This window comes from Brachyhypopomus gauderio, chromosome 8 (assembly GCF_052324685.1).
Source record: "Brachyhypopomus gauderio isolate BG-103 chromosome 8, BGAUD_0.2, whole genome shotgun sequence".
Classification (NCBI taxonomy): domain Eukaryota; kingdom Metazoa; phylum Chordata; class Actinopteri; order Gymnotiformes; family Hypopomidae; genus Brachyhypopomus; species Brachyhypopomus gauderio.
This window is the reverse complement of record NC_135218.1, coordinates 20,590,589-20,607,643: the sequence shown is the minus strand read 5'-3', so window position 1 is coordinate 20,607,643 and position 17,055 is coordinate 20,590,589. Positions and strand designations below refer to the sequence as shown.

Sequence of the window (17,055 nt, the reverse complement as noted above, 5' to 3'; positions counted from 1 at the left end):
CACAATGCATTGCAGTATTGTTTCTTTCAGTAGGAGAAAAACATGGCTGCGCTCTGAAGAGCAATGATTTCCTACTCAGATTTAGTTTCTTATCATTTATTGATGCAGACAATTGAAAATTACATGTTGTTGTCGATCGCTGGTGCTAATACGGTGGTGGTGTAACACAGTGAACCCAAATTAGCTGTTGACAACATTTAATACACAATGTTTTCAAATCAATCGCTCAATATGGAAGCACTTTTCCGATTTCTGCGTTTGGTTGTAAGGGCGGTGAGCGACCTGCGCTCGCAGTAGTTCATTCAGCGCACTGAACTTGGACAGGAAAACTTTGTTCTACTAGTTTCCCCGCTAACGATGTTTAGCCCAGTAAAATCAGCTTATTTGAGGGTGAGTCCAACTACTGTTAATCGTGAGCTCGGTAAGACCAAGATGAGATAGCAAGAGCCAAACCTTTTTTTCCCTGAAAACGAAACTCACCAAAGAACCGCGGGGCACCGAAAAGGTAAGCAGCACGTTGGCCATGTTCGGGGATCTGTTCGAAGAGGACGACGACGGACTGTCCTCCACCACACCCGGAGGTAACTTCGTTAAAGGTAAAGACACCGAGCCTCCGCCACCAAGAGGGAACGTCAAGCTGAGCGGACTCAAGAACCAGGGAGGAACCTGCTACCTGAACTCGCTGCTGCAGACCCTGCTGCTCACCCCGGAGTTCAGGGGTGAGGACGTCTCCGCACCACGCAGATATTCGCATTGTTCTGCTGCTTTAACCAACACGGTTGTGTGTCCACAGAGGAGCTGTTTAGTCTGGGACCAGATGAACTGGGACGTCTCGCAGATAAGGACAAGCCAGATGCTAAGGTGCGTGAGGGAGGACAGGGTGATGGTGTGTGATTACAGACGGTGTGAATGGAAACCTGTGTGGTGGTGCGTGTGGAGAAGTAATTATGAACGTTTGAGTTGGGTATGATTGGTATTGAGTGTGTGTGTGTGTGTGTGGGTTCCCAGTCCCTTCCGCATGTTTCCACATCACATTTGACGTTTTGGTGGAATGTAATTATTCAACATTTTCTTGTGATTTATACAAATAAAACGAAGAAGAAGAAGAAAATCAAAACCAGTTACCAAAAAAAAATAAATTTGTGTTCACCAACTTGCTTTGGCGCAACTAAATTAACATTGTAGTATTTAACTTTTAAGTATTACAAAAATACTTATTAACATTATTTATGTTCTCTGCTGGGTTGGCCCATGTGTACTATTGTTTTGATGAATATTATTTCACAGAATGTACATAGAAGAAACTCTGAAACATCCACATATGCTTCAGGAATTTGGCTTATACAGAGTGGCAAAAACATTTTTTGAAGAGACTCAGCCGAGCTGGAAACTTGATATTGAACTTTCCCCACAGTGAAATATTATATGGCCTATTAAAGCCAAATTTTAACATCATCACCTTGGTGATAAACAATGGAAATCAGAGGTACATGTACATTACGTGTTCTTAAGTGAAGGGCACACTACCTGACTCAGTCTCATCAGATCGTCATAAAGTTCACACCACACCACTCAATGTCTTGTAACTGAGAAATTGTTCATTTTGGTTTGCAAACTACATGAATGATCAGCGATCGGATAACACAATACAAATATTTTCACCACCAAGATTTTCCACCTTGAGCAGCTGCGTAATTCAAGTATGCTGTACTTCCAAATATACAGTACGCCAAAGCAGTACTCGATAGAGGGTAGTATGTCTGAATACACAGTAGGCATTAAACAGTAAGGAAAAGGTACCCGGGTGGCTTACTGGATCCATTTTGAAGTATGCGATTGCAGTACATTGTCCTATCCCATGATTCAACTGGAGCATTTATGTATGACTGTGAGACGTCATATTTATATGACGTAGGTAAAATGGCGGACGTACTATGTCCGAGGTTGTACGCGTACTGTCCAGTCGCCTACTGAAAGAACGTACTGCTTTAACAGTTGAGCAGAACGTACTGTATTGAAATATATTGCGTACTGCTAGTATACCGTTTGGGATTGAGCCCATGTCTTGTGCTGACTCTGGGAGGAGGAGTGAAGAGGGTTAATATATTACTACATTTAGCAAAGTCTGCAAGCGAAGGTGTTCACTTGTTCACAGATTTACCTACCTGTAAATTCAATTATTTTAAAGTCCTTCAACAAATGGAATGTATAAAATCTCCTCAACAAACTCATCTTTATCTTCATGTATGTCCATGTCTTTTGAATTCTGCCAAAAAAAAAACTTGAAGGTGCTGCCGTTCACAAGCAGGAAGATTATTCATGTTTGAAATGGATGCCACGCAGCATCATCTTAAGACTAGGAAGAGTGTCTAGGAGTGTCTTGGAGTTGTTCCATTTTGCCATGTGGAATGAATTTCATTATCAATGTGTATTATTGATGTGTGATTCTCATACCTAAGAGAGACTCTGCTGTAGCTGATTTATCCAGAGAGACTTGACCAGAAACCCGAGAGTGTCTCAGTGAGACTAATTCACCTTCCCAGAGAATGAGCCAAGAGCAATGGGCAGAATTTCAATGTCGAGATGTCCAGTTTGCAAAAGAGATACATTGGTGTAGTCATCCTACCCAGCTGTGATTGCTACCAAAAATTCAGTATATTCAGCTTCAGTCTATGCACTAATGTTAATTATTTAAAATCAGTCAAATTCATTTATATAGTTGTCACAAAGCAGCTTTACAACTTGTGATACAGATCCCTAATGAGCAGGCAGAAGGCGAGAATGGCAGGGACAAGTTCACTGACAGGATTAAAGAAGAAACCTTGTGAGGATCAAGTCTCAAGGGGGAACCCATCCTCCACTGTGCGGCCCAGCGAGTAACCAGACCTTGCTTTATTACGCTATATTTAGTCCAAGTCGCCACTTCGGTGTAGATGAAGAGCCTCAGTGACTCCACTGGGTGGGCTGTTTCTGATATGGTACCATCATCTAGAATTTCTTTGTCAGTGTAAGCTGTACAATGAGAATTAGGATCTACTGGCAGCTTCAGCTTGTATACTGGTGCCATCGGTTCATGTACAGACATCACTGGGACATTTTCCTGGATGCTTTGTGGCGGATGAGCAGGTGTAGACTTATGCTAGCAATGTGGATAGGCATTGGAGTAATTCTTCGAATTTTGGAATTCACAGGGTGTGTGAAAGCGCGTATGTTTTTTTGCCTGATATTTCACTAAATTCATATGCCGAAGTTGCAAGCCTTCTGTAACCAAAGCATTGACAACAGGGTCTTCAGCTGGTGTTTTGCTGAGTGGGGCAAACCTGTTGGGTGCGCAGACCTGCTAAGCCTCCGAGACGTCACCCGCTCGCCCCACTGCGAGGGCTCTAGTGCCAGAGCTGGAGGTGACCTATCTAGACAAGACAAGATCCTCTGAACTGCTCTCGCGGCTTTTCCAGTGCTCTTCTAAACTTGACATCTTCTCCAACAAGCTAAAGATGAACCTACTCTTTCACAGATAAATATATGACTAATGATACAGGAAAAAGAGCTGTACATTCCTTGACTCAAGCAAAAGATGAGTCTGAAGCCATGGTGAAAAGAATATGCCAAATAGTAGGACACCTTCAGTTAGATCATGCATCATCAGGTTTTTAATGCTACAGTAGTGTCCAATTTAGAAAAATGTGTTAATGTTGATGAGGAAACAAAAATCTCAGATAAACAAGTCATGACGCATCAAGTCATGACACAAGTGTTTTGGGGTGTTGGGGGAGGAAGCTCAAGTGTGTAATGGTGTGTGAATGTACGTTAGGCATGTGTACGGTGTGAAAATGTTTTACAGCGTATGATTGCATGCGTGGACATGTTTGTTAGTATGGGTGTGATTGTTTAAGTGTGGTATTTTGTAAGTATTGTGTGTGTTTGTGTGATTCTGCAGGTGCGGGTTATTCCATTGGAGTTACAGAGGCTGTTTGCTTGGCTGCTGCTTGTGGATGAACAGACAGCTTCGACCACTGCGCTGACTGACAGCTTTGGCTGGACCAACCATGAGGTTTTGTCCTCTCACACACACTGTGTTTCACATATATACTACATAGAGGGCCCTCCTTCTAGAATAAAACACCTCCTTTCTAGTAGAACACAAAAACTTCCATTTACCAAATGGCAGTGTGTGTGTGTGTGTGTGTGTGTGTGTGTGTGTGTTTACAATCTACGAAACTCCCAACTTATCAACTTGGCCTCTCTTTTCCTCCCTCTCTTTCCCTTCCTCTTTCTCTCTCTACTTGATTTCATCTTCACTTCTTATTCCTACTCTTTCTCTCATACTCTTTCAATCCTTCTGTAGGAGATGGGTCAGCAGGATGTACAGGAGTTGAACAGAATCTTGTTCAGTGCTCTAGAAAGTTCTCTCGAGGGCACATCTGGCAGCAGTCTGATACAACGACTTTACCATGGAACACTTGTCAACCACATCACCTGCAAGGAGTGTAACAATGTCAGTGAGCGGCAGGTGTGTATGGTTTCTGTCTTTGAGTCTGTTTTTGAGTCTGTATTTGAGCGTTTAAATCTTGTATATCTGAACCTCTTGTACCTTCTCTCAGGAGGATTTCCTAGACCTGACTGTTTGTGTGCGTGGTGTGAGTGGCCTAGAGGAGGCGCTGTGGAGCATGTTTGTGGAGGAGGAGTTGTTTGAGGGCAACAATCTGTATCGGTGCAGCCGCTGTGACAGGCTAGTTCACGCTGCCAAGGTCAGACACTGAGAGACTACAGCATACAGTACAATTAATACAGCACTGCCTTATCATTAGCTAATTATAACTGCAAGACCGGATAGACTGGAAAGATTTTTTGCTTAGAATTCAACAAACCTTAGAAGTTAACACTTTTAATAAACTGTGTGTGTGTCTGTGTGTGTGTCTGCAGTCTACTAAGTTGAGGAAGCTTCCCCCGTTCCTCACTGTGTCTCTGCTGCGGTTCAGCTTTGACTTCGAGAAATGTGAGCGCTTCAAAGAAATGAGCAAATACACTTTTCCTCTCACCATCAACCTGCAGCCCTTCTGTGAACAGGTACATCCATCCCTCCATCTCTGCACCCACCCAACCACATCCACCCACCCAGCCTTGCTGTACTCAAAGTGCGCCAGTTGGTCATAAATGGTGTTTTGTGTTGATGGAGATGTGTGTGTGTGTGTGTGTGTGTATAAATTGTTGTGTTCCTTTGCAGTCAGAACTTCCAGACTCTGAGTTTTCGTACGAGCTTTTCTCTGTCATCATACACAAGGGCAGCTGTTACGGAGGACATTACCACGTCTACATCAGAGACATTGACCAGTTGGGCCACTGGGAGGCACCGGTGAGTCTTTGTCGCTGTATGTGTGCATCTGTGTAAGTGTGATGGACAGTAAACACACAGTAGATAGTCATGTAAAATATAGCGAAGGTTATAAATATTGATAGATGGGGTGAGGCGTGAGATTGGTGGTTGCTTATGGATGTAGGTTAAAACTACAAAGTCCCATAGCACATTGCGTTAAATATGTTGACGCAGAGCAAAGCAAGTGTATAGTTTATTTTATAGCGTTAACAATATTCCATTTGAGGACGCAGTAGGTGAAGCTTTAAAGGAAGATGCTAAACTACACAGACCTGACTGCAGATGTGAGAGAATCATTTGGCACATAAGACCAGTGGAGAGACCAGTGGAGAGACCAGTGGAGAGACCAGTGGAGAGACCAGTGGAGAGACCAGTGGAGAGACCAGTGGAGAGACCAGTAGAGAGACCAGTAGAGAGAGGGACTAGGAGACTCTCTCTGCCACACTGTAGCAGTTCAGCCTTAGAGGCTGTAAATTCAGATGAGCTGTTAATGAATTATCAGAAGTAGCTTAAAGATCTAGTCAGTAGTTGTGGATACAGAGAGCTCAAACTAGTTGGGGTAACGCACCATAAAGGTGGAGGGAATGAAGTTATTATCGTTTAAAGTGGTAGATCCAGATGGAACTGGATCTGGATGGCATGGAGCAGACGCTTTAGTCTGGGGAGGCCGGGATGCATCCGTTGTGTTGGAGATCACTGCTGTTATAATAAGTGAAACCCAAGTGGAACTGATGGCACTGAGACTGCAGGAACAGTGAGCATGGAGGACAGTGAGGCCGGCACGCTAGACCTCTCTGTTGGAGACTCTCTTCTGCAGGTGTTGTGAGCTTCATTCACCCAGTGAAGGGAGTTGCCTACTTAACTGCTGCGAAGAGCTTGCAGTGTCGTGGCTGCTGAAGGGAAAAGAGGAAAAAAGGGCACCGTGCTAATGGAGCTCTGATGTCATAGGATATATTACATCTAATCCTGTGTATATGTACAGTTATGGTCAATTTCATTGGTGTGTGCGTGCATGGGGGTGTGGTGGTATGTGCATGTGTTGTGGCTGTTGTAGGAGGAAGATGTAAAGGAGAAGCAAAAGGCGCAAAAGCCTCAGAAGACGCCTCCAGCGGTAAAGGAGCGTGAGGCTGCTGTAGAGTGGGACGATCCACTGGTTGTTCTGACTGCTGTACTGGCTCAGGTAGCTCCTTCCAAACCCTCATTCACTGACCTCATCTACACACTAGCTATCCCCACCTACATAAGCACCCAGCTCTCTCTATCTCTACCTGCACTCCATAAGTGAGGATGATGAATGTGTTTTCTCTCCGTCTTATCTTCTTCTCAGGAGACTTCTGGAAGTGTGCTGGTGGACCAGCTTGGTCAGAAACTAATGGACAAAATTGGCTCCTCGTGGAATAAGAAGTTCAGGAAGCAGTATGGACCAATTAGCAAGGTGAGCCATCCTCTGAGGTCCTCTGAGAGAGGGCAGGGAATGTTGGCAGATAGAGGGGGTTCTTTGGGTCTCGGTGCATGTGGTAGTGTGATGGTGGTTGAGAGACAGTTGTATCCCCTTTCCAATCTCACCTTTTCTCCTGTTGTCTGGGTGACCCAGTTCCTGCAGAGCCACGCTGATGTGTTTATGTTGGTCTCAAACGGGTCCCGTGTGGCTCTGAAAGCTACAGCAGACCCAGTCGCCCCGATCCCACACAGCAACGGACTGGGGATCGCTGACGCAGAGCTACAGCCAGAGGCAGAAATGGAGGCGGAGTCACGGCAGGAGGCGGAGCCTGCAAGTGGCAGTCGCTGGTTCGATCTGAACGACTCTGTGGTGACGCCCATCAGAGAGCAAGCCATCAGCAAACAGTTTGAGGGCCGAGAGAGTGCCTACATGCTGTTCTACAGGAAGAGCACGCTGCAGAGACCATCACAGGGTGCGGATGGGGCAGATGTGGGGTTCAGATGGAGATGTGGGTGTAGCAAAGCCAAGGTGAAGGTGGGGAGGAGTGGGCATGTAGGTGTAGCAGGCAAGGGCTCATTCTATTGGTCTCATTCTCCATTTTTATTATTGTAAACCTTTCATATTACTTTCTAAATATTTACTGAAGAGTTCACAGTAGTCACCAAGTAATTTTTCTTAGAACAGATAAACCAAACAATAAACCAGCTGTTCAAGAGGTAAAAAATGGTGAAACAGCTAATTTTTCAATGTTCTCTTTAAATTGTAATGGCAGTGTGTGGTTTACTATTCATGTAATAAAGTTTTTTTGTGTTGTGTTCATAAATTTAATGGTGCATGTTGTGTTGGACAGCAAAGGGAAACCCTGCTTACAAAGTGCCTCCTTACCTACTGGAGATGATCCATGAGGAGAATGCTACACTGCAACAGAGAAGGTCGGTCTACAGACCAAGTGATGGTTGTCTTCGTTTTACAGAGCTCAGTTTGTTGGTTATGCTATGGTCTGCAGGGCTGAGTGTGATCGTTGTACTGTGTTCCGCAGGGCTGAGTGTGATCGTTGTATTGTCTTTCACAGTGCTGAGTTTGATCGTTGTATTGTGTTCCGCAGGGCTGAGTGTGATTGTCGTATTGTGTTCTGCAGGGCTGAGTGTGATCGTCGTATTGTGTTCCGCAGGGCTGAGTGTGATCGTCGTATTGTGTTCCGCAGGGCTGAGTGTGATCGTCGTATTGTGTTCCGCAGGGCTGAGTGTGATCGTCGTATTGTGTTCCGCAGGGCTGAGTGTGATCGTCGTATTGTGTTCCGCAGGGCTGAGTGTGATCGTCGTGTTGTGTTCCGCAGGGCTGAGTGTGATCGTCGTGTTGTGTTCCGCAGGGCTGAGTGTGATCGTCGTGTTGTGTTCCGCAGGGTTGAGTGTGATCGTCGTGTTGTCTTCCGCAGGGTTGAGTGTGATCATCGTGTTGTCTTCCGCAGGGTTGTGTGATCGTCGTGTTGTCTTCTGCAGGCCTGAGTGTGATCGTTGTATTGTGTTCCGCAGGCCTGAGTGTGATCGTTGTATTGTGTTCCGCAGGCCTGAGTGTGATCGTTGTATTGTGTTCCGCAGGCCTGAGTGTGATCGTTGTATTGTCTTCCGCAGGCCTGAGTGTGATCGTTGTATTGTCTTCCGCAGGCCTGAGTGTGATCGTTGTATTGTCTTCCGCAGGCCTGAGTGTGATCGTTGTATTGTCTTCCGCAGGCCTGAGTGTGATCGTTGTATTGTCTTCCGCAGGGCTGAGTGTGATTGCTGTACTGTGTTCCGCAGGGCTGAGTGTGATCGTCATGTTGTGTTCCGCAGGGCTGAGTGTGATCGTCATGTTGTGTTCCGCAGGGCTGAGTTTGATGCCAGCAGTAACAGTATCGATGTTCACCTCCACATGGCTCCTCATTACCATGTGCAGAACGGAGCCCTCCAGCCCCTTAACAACAACACCCGCGCCATCATCAACATGACCTTTGACCGCAGGAAAACAGTGGGAGACCTGCGGCTGGCTCTCTACCAGGTTACATTGCCAGAGTTTGACACTGTAGCCATATTTATATGATCAGGCTTTTAGTTATGTTGTTTATTTGATGCATTTTGTGTCCTTAGATGCAGACTACATGGGAAGGTGACATGGTGCTGACTGTGGCCAAGAACCTACCAGCAGGATTACACCTGTGTGACACACTCAATGGTAGGGTACACACACACACACACACACACCTGACAATTGCATGGAAAAATGGTCAAAACCTTTTGCAGATATGGTGTGTGTGTCATTACAGATGATCAGAAATCTCTGTACAGTGCTGGAGTGTGTAATGGCTCAGACCTGTTTGTGTGGAATGGGAGAGAGGTACCAGTCAGTACTGCTCAACACTGCACTACACCCAGTGTCCTGCCCAACACTCAACAGTGCCCAAGACCATTCCACATCCCATAATGCCTACCAGTACCAAGAACCAAATATTGCCCAACACAGCATTTCACATCACTGCACAGCTATTGAGCATGCATCCAGCATCACTGAGCCATTCAACAGTATACATCTTTGAAATACCGAGATGTGTGTGTGTGTGTGTGTGTGTGTGCGTGTGTGCGTGTGTGCGTGTGTGCGTGTGTGCGTGTGTGCGTGTGTGTGTGTGTGCGTGTGTGTGTTAGGTGAACGGACTGCAGGTACAATCAGGACCTGAGTGGGAGCCAGTGTTGTTGACCATCCTGCGTCCGTGCACAGAGGAGCTGGACCCCGGGGGTGCGTCTGGAGATGGGGGTGCGGACACGGACGGATCAGGAGTCGTGCGCTTCACGCAGGGGTTCGCCGGCGGGATCACTCTGGGGGGGGTCCGAGAGGCCCTGGGACCGCGAGAGGCCCTGGTGTGCCAGGAGGCGAAAGGGGCTCAGCCAGGAGGGGGCGGGGCGAGCGGGTGGAGGGTGTGTTCACCTGAGGCCATGCGGCGGACTCTGAGGGAGCTCACGCTCCGAGACGGAGACTCACTACTGCTGCTCCCACCCGCACAGCTCACCAACAGGTCAGACACATTCAACTGAGGTGAAGTAATAATAATATTAAAACTAATATTGATTAAATCTGCACTGAAGCTATGGCCAAGGATGGTGAAGTTATATAAGATATATATACAAGTTTCATATGAAGGTATATAAGCCAAAGACTGGGGGTGGAGCTAGGCACTTGTGTGTGTTGGAAGGATGGTAATGTAGGGTGTTTTGAACCTTCACCATCTCCTCACAGCACGTTCAGGGTGAGTGGGGATACGGTTACTGTGATGACGCCATCTGACTGCCGGTGGCTGCAAGTCGGGTATTGGCCTCAAACGGCGTCGGAAGACGACGGAAGGCAAGAAGGCAAGATGAGGAAGATTCCTGCCTCTGGAGACACGGTGAGAAACATTTTTCTCTTTGAACAGGGCGTACCACATTGATGACATGTGTGAGGGAGAGTTGATCGTAAATGGATGAAGCGAACAAGCCTCATGTCACATGACCGATGGGTGGGTGACTGCAGTGGGTGGAGTACGTTTAGGAGGTGTTTGTAGTGCACCTTCCAGACAATTATCAGACAACTGTTTTTTTAATATACACACACTCCTAGAAATGTGCAGCTAGCAACTTGGTGTGTAATAACAGATGATAGATTATTTGTGTGTGTGTGTGTGTGTGTGTGTGTGTGTGTGTGTGTGTGTAGCGATTGGGGGAGGTGAAACAGCGAGCACTGGAGGAGCTAGAGTTGCAGGAGAGCTTCAAAGGTGAGACCTACACCCCTGTAATCTTTAATCTTTTAATCCCTAATTAGTGATTCCTAAATCACAATTCCATGCCTACTAATCTCCACTTCTTTAGGCAACCTCTAACCCTATCCAACCTCTAATCCATATGTAATCATTCTTCATTCCTAATGCCTAAAACTAACTCTATACCTAGCCTGTACCATTTAACCCAGTATGTATACCTTTTTAGTCCTTAACCCTTAATCTGTATTCGGTTCCAGGCCTAAAATCCATGAACTTTTCCTAGATTAAAAATAATCCCAGATTAGTAATTTGTTATAGAATATCTGTATTCAACTCAGAACAGGTTCCTAAAAACTAGCTTAGAGTGAGATGAGACAACAAAATGACCAACCAGGTATAATTGACCACCGATCAAATCAAAGACCAGAGAATGGATTTGAGGTTCAGATATGAAGACTTGACTTCAGATTATTAATGCATCTTCATTCTGCCCAAGGAGTTTCTCCTTGCTACGGTCATCTCTGGCTTGCTCCTTATCAACCTGAACCCATATATTTATAAAACTGCTTTATGACTACTTGTGTTGTAAAAAGCATTATATAAATAAACTTGATAAGACCAAGTTATCTCCCTCCACCCCAGATGGGCCATGCTGTCTAAGGCAGATGGATCGTACAGGAAAACGTTTACCTCCAGGTACTGACTTAATGCCCCTCAATTACTCATATGTCACCAGGTAAATTACCAGTAGTTAAATTGGGGTGTGTGTGTGTGTGTGTGCGCGTGCGTGCGCGCATTCTGCAGTCTGTGAATACCTAAGTGTGCGTGATGCAGACATTAGGTTGATGACAACATTGTATCTGTGCCATGGATATGCCCCCAAAACATCACAGGTAAACATGGATTGATTGTTGATTTTTTAAATTTTATTTCTGTAACCTTTGAGCCACTGTGTCACTGGTGTTCTTTCTTGCAGCTTTTCCTGTACTTTAGAGTGGGTGTAGTGCCCTCTGCTGGCCAGGAGCTAGAGATTATTGTGGAGGAGAGTCTTACAGTGAAAGAAGTAAGTACTCTGAATATTTGTCTGGACAGTAGGGGAGATGTGAATGATTTATTATTATTATATGAATTAATATATAAAATTGTATATATTATATAAAAATTTCCCATCTGAATAAAGTGTTATCATCATCTGTCTAGGGCATTCTGGACCAAGAGACTTGTTTGTTCTAAAAGCCTGACTCTCTCACCTGTAATCCTATGCATCTGCTAAGCAAAATTCTGATATTTAATAAAACCTTTTAAACATTAGCCGGTTACTTACATGTACAAGAATGTACCAGAAGTTGCTCCTCTGAGAAGGAGTTTGGCAAGTAAATGACAAAGCGTATAATGCAAGTTAATGCTTTCTCTAGTGTGCATGCATGAGAAAAACATGATGTGATGGAATGTATGTGTTTTTACTGACATGGCCGCTCATACAGGATTAAAATAACCTGGGGCTATTTCTAGTATAGCCTGGGGCTATTTCTATTTTTAGTACTTAAAAAACCATGCTGGAATCTTTCCTCTCACAGAGGTGCACAGTTCTACTAATGAGAGATGTGGTGAAGTTACACGGGGTTTTATTTCCTGTTGTGAACAGATAATGTAATGCATTCACCCCCTCCCCCTGATTAACTCATTCTGCCTGAACAGGGATGGCCATTAGTTTTAGTCACTGTTACTGTGGCTGGACGTACTGTTGAATGCATTGTTGGCACTTCCTCATTCTCACAGACATGAGTGCCTTTCAAGCACACTGAATCACGGCAAGCGTTTCTTTGGTTAATCAGTAGAGGTGAGAAAGTAAATGTAAATGGAGAAAGGAACAATAAAATGTGAAGTAAGCAGGATGAAATTTGGGCTGGTGGTTCGAGTTCGACACCAGGCTGCAGCCCTCACCTTTCACTACAAACGGGCTCTGAAGTGGGGTGTAAATGCGTTCCTTGAATGTGAAGGTGTGATAGAAAGCCTCCCTCTCTGGGAAGGAGACAGTCACTCGAGTAAAGTGACTCTGGCCAGAGAGCCGGGTCTCTGAGAGCTGCCCGTCACCTACAGACATCTATCTAGCCAGGTGAAAAAGTATTGTTAGCTTCGTATATAAGGTAGCCACTAACATTTTAGGCAACTGCTACTACTGCTACATTTTACACTGCTCTTTATGCATTTAACTAGCTGTAGCTTGATGACGATAAAAAAATAAATACACCTAGTTAATAACACAACAGTAAACGTATGTGTTGCACAGTGGCAAAGCCGCTAGGTTTATGGGTCATTTCTTGACATCATTGATTGCATCAGCCGTGATGACTACTCATGACATTAAGCAATCAAAGCTGTGGCTCTACGTTAGCATTTATTAGCTAGATAGTTAAGTAGCACTGATGCCTGAACTCTGAACCTAATTCAGTAGTACCTTGGACAAGCAGTGTACTTGAGTGGATAGATGCATTTTATGATTAGATAGCTTTTGTGTTTTGTTATAAGATGTAAACACCCCCCCCCCCCCCCCCCCCCCATCATGGTTTCTTTGTATTTTAGTGTCTGACAGAGATGTTGCAGGTGGCTGGCCTGGATGGTAATGTCTGAATTAATCTTCTTATTTCTGTATATTACAGCAGCTTTTCTTCATCATTCAGCCAACTTTGACATTAAAAACAAAACAATAACAGTAAAACCTGTGTGTGTGTGTGTGTGTGTGTGTGTGTGGTGTGTGTAGGAATGTGCTGGCACTTGCGGAGGATGGACTGGTGTGAGGAGGTTGGAGAACCCCTCATGGATGAGGTACAGTAAGATCTGGACCTCTTGGTGGTCATTGTAGTGCTGCTATCCACTGCTGGTTTATTAGAGGGGGTTAGTTGTGTGCACACATGCGTACACTGTACCCGTGTATGGTATGTGAAGGTGGATGGGTGAATTTGAATGCACGTTTGAGAGTTTGTCTTTGAGTTTGAGTTTGTCTTATGCTAGAATGCATCGTTGCTGGACATGAAGGTTTCCACTGGGGACACTTTGGTCATCTCAGAGGGACAACTCCCCCCGAAGGCAATCGAGTCCTCACAACGTTCTCACGCGAATGTAAAAAGTTATAGTTTTGACAATGTTGTGTTGAATTTGAATCGAATTTGACTCCTTCAGGGCTTTCTGAAGCTGCCTGTGAGCTGGCTGGAGGATCTGAGGTGTGACTATGTGGACAGATTTCCTGAGCTCAGTCACACAGCTGAGAAATCGGAAGCAACAGGTCGGAATCACTCTGAACGTTTGCATGAGAGACATGATGAAACATTATTTTATTGCATATTTCTAAATTTGTGTCTGTGTTTAGAGTGGGCAGGAATGGAGATGATGTCTGTTGGTTATGTGGAAATCTCTGAAGAGGCAACACTGCTGGACCTCAAGTGTCAGGTACGGTAGCCTTCTCACCACAATACTGATGCGCCACTGTACAAGCTATGTACATGTACCTGATGGACTAAATTATGTCTGACTCTGATGGGATGTAAATGATCTCCAGACCCACTGTGTGGACTAATCCAAACCCTGAATGATGGCAGAACCCCGAGTGTATGAATGTCCTTGGGTGTGTGTGGATAGGTGCTGACGCTGCCTGCACTGGTGGGGGTGTGTGTGCCCACTCCTGACTTCCTGCGTTTGTGGCTAATGGAGGAACAAAGACCCAGCAGGATCCTCAGAGGAAACCAACAGACACTTAGGTAGTGAGATCACACACACACACACACACACACGTACGTAAAGAGATCTCCACACATGTTCACACGTCTGGGTAGAGAGATCACCCACATACACTTGGATAGTGCCACCTCATGCCCGTCCTGCCTCTGTGTTCAGGAAGCTCAAGTTGGGGGTGGGGTCTGAGGTGTGTGCGCAGAAACTGCTGTGTGAGGAGGATCTTGGGTGAGTCGACAAGCATCTCAATCAGATGAATGGCAAATCGAGGCATTTACTATGATGTTCCTATATAACTATAGTCAGTGACTCTAGATCTGTTTGCTCTGTGACTTTACCCTCCTCAGACCGAAGGACGTGTTGCTAAGGGTGCAGATGGGTATGCCTGGAGAAAGGGCGTATTACTCCGCCCAGGAGTTTGTGTGGGATGCAGGGCGAGACTCCTCCCCTAAGGGGTTGTATGACAGCCTGGCCACCCTGTATAGCACCTCGCCTGACAACCTTCTGCTTGCTAAACACCTGCCTGACAAACACACCTGGACGGTCATTCACAATTGGGTGAGTAGGCCGAGAGGAGAGCTTACACAGTTTTTAAAGGCTTTGCTGAAGAAAAATTCAAATGTTCTAAAATTTGTTGGTGCTCATGAATTCAAAGTCCAGTCACTGATTTGAGTGCTGCTTGAAATGGGGTTGTCTGCGGTCACGGGGTGGTGGAGGCAGATAGGAGGTTGAGAGAACTTTATGGTTAGGTTGGATCTAGGTGGTTCTCCGTGAAGGAGCCTAACTCTGCTGGTCTTCTCACTCCAGACTCAGCATGTCTCTAAAAGGAAGAAGAAGAAGAAGACTGAGAGTCTGCAGGGAATGCCGTACTGCCTCAGAGATGGGGACGTCATCGGAGTGAAGGTAACAGAGAAACAAAGTCTTCCATTGTTTCCGTCTGATAAGGAATGATGGCGGTATTGTAGTAGGAGCCCTCACCCTGTGTGTGTGTGTGTGTGTGTGTGTGTGTGTGTGTGTGTGTGTGTGTGTGTGTGTGTGTGTGTGTGTGTGTGTGTTCATGTAGAATATGCTAGTAGACACTAACAAAGAGTTCAGTACACTGAAGGATGAGCAGGAGCAGCAGAGACTCAGGGAGCAGACACACACCCAGAAGAAAGGGTGAGACACCAGTTAATCCTCCTCTCCCTCCACACCTTCACATACACATGCAGATATATTAAACGTCTCCCACATCACACACATGTTGTACACACGTGTTCAAATACTGTAAATACAGATGGGCAGCAATAATTCAAAGTGGTTAATGATGTATTTTTTGTGTTGACCACTAGAGGGCAGACTACCAGGGGGCAGATCACTGAGGAGGCCAGGCCTGAGGGCAAAGCCAGAGCAATGAAAAACAGGAAGCCAGAAGTGGCCTTGTCGATCAATGTTGGTGTGTTCAGATAACCTTCGCTCATAGGGAAAAACTACACACCTCAACACCTCACATCCACCCAGTGATCAGACACTGAAGTCTGGGCCAACCCGATTATACCTGTGGTGCCAGTTCAGTGACGGTTTGCTGCTTTAGTGTCGAACGCTCAAGATGGAACCAGCCAGCAGCACAGGCTTCTGGGAAATACTGTAGATATATCGAACAAGTAATGCTTTCAGGAATGTGGTATATGGGAAAAATCTTATTTGTTCTTACGAGGAAAAAGCGACTTATTCCACCATTCTGTAATTTCTCGGTTCACACCATGTCACTTCAAATTTTTGATAACAGCTGTATTTTTGAACACTGAGGGTCTGGCTTCCTTTCAACATCTTATGCATTGCCAACCTCCCCCTGGTTCAGGTTAAGCTCTGTAATTGGCCATGTGTATAATTTCTTTACACTGGATCTCGGTCCCTCCCCCTAGTCCACCAGCATAGACTTATACACAAGTCAAAGCACTTTCCCCATAATCCATCCAACCTTCCAGGTGTAAGTCAAAGCATTTTCCCTGTCATGCTTTGCGGAACTGTGCAAGCATTTTGCATCTCTTTTTGTTGAGTCTTGAGATTTGCATTTGTTTTTGTAGATGGGATTATTAATTTGAGGAAGAAGTAGTTTTGGGTTGATTTTAATAGACTTATGATGAGTCTCACTCTAATTTGTTTGAACTCCAGGCATAGTAGTAATATGCATGTATATGCAATGTACTTGCATATATATATAAAAAATTTTTTGCTCTTGTCCTGTTTTTAAAGTGAGAGTGAAACTCTTTTTTTTTTTTTGGGGGGGGGGGGGGGTGTAAAGTTTAAATGTAAATTAAAATGTATAATAAAATGATTACTGAAACAAACTGACATTTTTATAAATGTGTTTATTCTAAAACATGGCTACATTTACTGAGTAGCCTGACGCCATGTGCATTGTGGGAATTTTATGTGCTATTTATGAATCAAAACAAGGGTCCATTTACTGAGGATCGTCTTTACACTTCATGAACCGAGTACACTTGAAGTACACTCTTCACAAGCAAACCCTGCTCGCCCTGTTCTTGAATATGGCGTGTTTACAGGAAAAGGCCCAAATGCTCCAGCCTCATAACCGAAAGCTCATTTAACCTAAACTCCTGTTTCACGCCTGACTCCTCCTTCCCTGTCAATCAAGTTTTGTGTTCTAGTCTTGCTCTTTGTTGCGTAGACCATCTATGGACTGGGGTGAAACTGAAGGAGGAAGGAGCAGCCCTTGGAGGAGGGTGGGGGGGGGGGGGGGGT

General features: G+C 45.1%; 1 protein-coding gene across 2 annotated transcripts; it reads left to right on the top strand.

The window, feature by feature from the left end:
• Positions 1-25: 25 nt before the first annotated feature.
• Positions 26-16,577, top strand: usp40 (ubiquitin specific peptidase 40). 2 transcript variants are annotated; one of them, XM_077015298.1, is made up of 31 exons: positions 26-719; positions 794-861; positions 3,938-4,051; positions 4,346-4,510; positions 4,602-4,748; positions 4,924-5,067; positions 5,225-5,353; positions 6,429-6,554; positions 6,702-6,809; positions 6,969-7,287; positions 7,666-7,747; positions 8,678-8,849; positions 8,939-9,023; positions 9,115-9,185; positions 9,491-9,858; positions 10,080-10,227; positions 10,533-10,593; positions 11,221-11,274; positions 11,383-11,471; positions 11,555-11,641; positions 13,162-13,198; positions 13,340-13,404; positions 13,591-13,665; positions 13,759-13,861; positions 13,946-14,025; positions 14,215-14,333; positions 14,470-14,535; positions 14,655-14,865; positions 15,115-15,210; positions 15,371-15,465; positions 15,639-16,577. In XM_077015298.1, the coding sequence occupies exons 1-31, from the start codon at positions 524-526 to the stop codon at positions 15,754-15,756; spliced, it is 3,798 nt and encodes a 1,265-aa protein (XP_076871413.1). In that variant the 5' UTR covers positions 26-523; the 3' UTR covers positions 15,757-16,577. The 2 variants fall into 2 exon arrangements, with proteins under 2 accessions (XP_076871413.1, XP_076871412.1); XM_077015297.1 differs by having other exon boundaries at positions 13,759-14,025.
• The last annotated feature ends 478 nt before the right edge of the window (positions 16,578-17,055 follow it).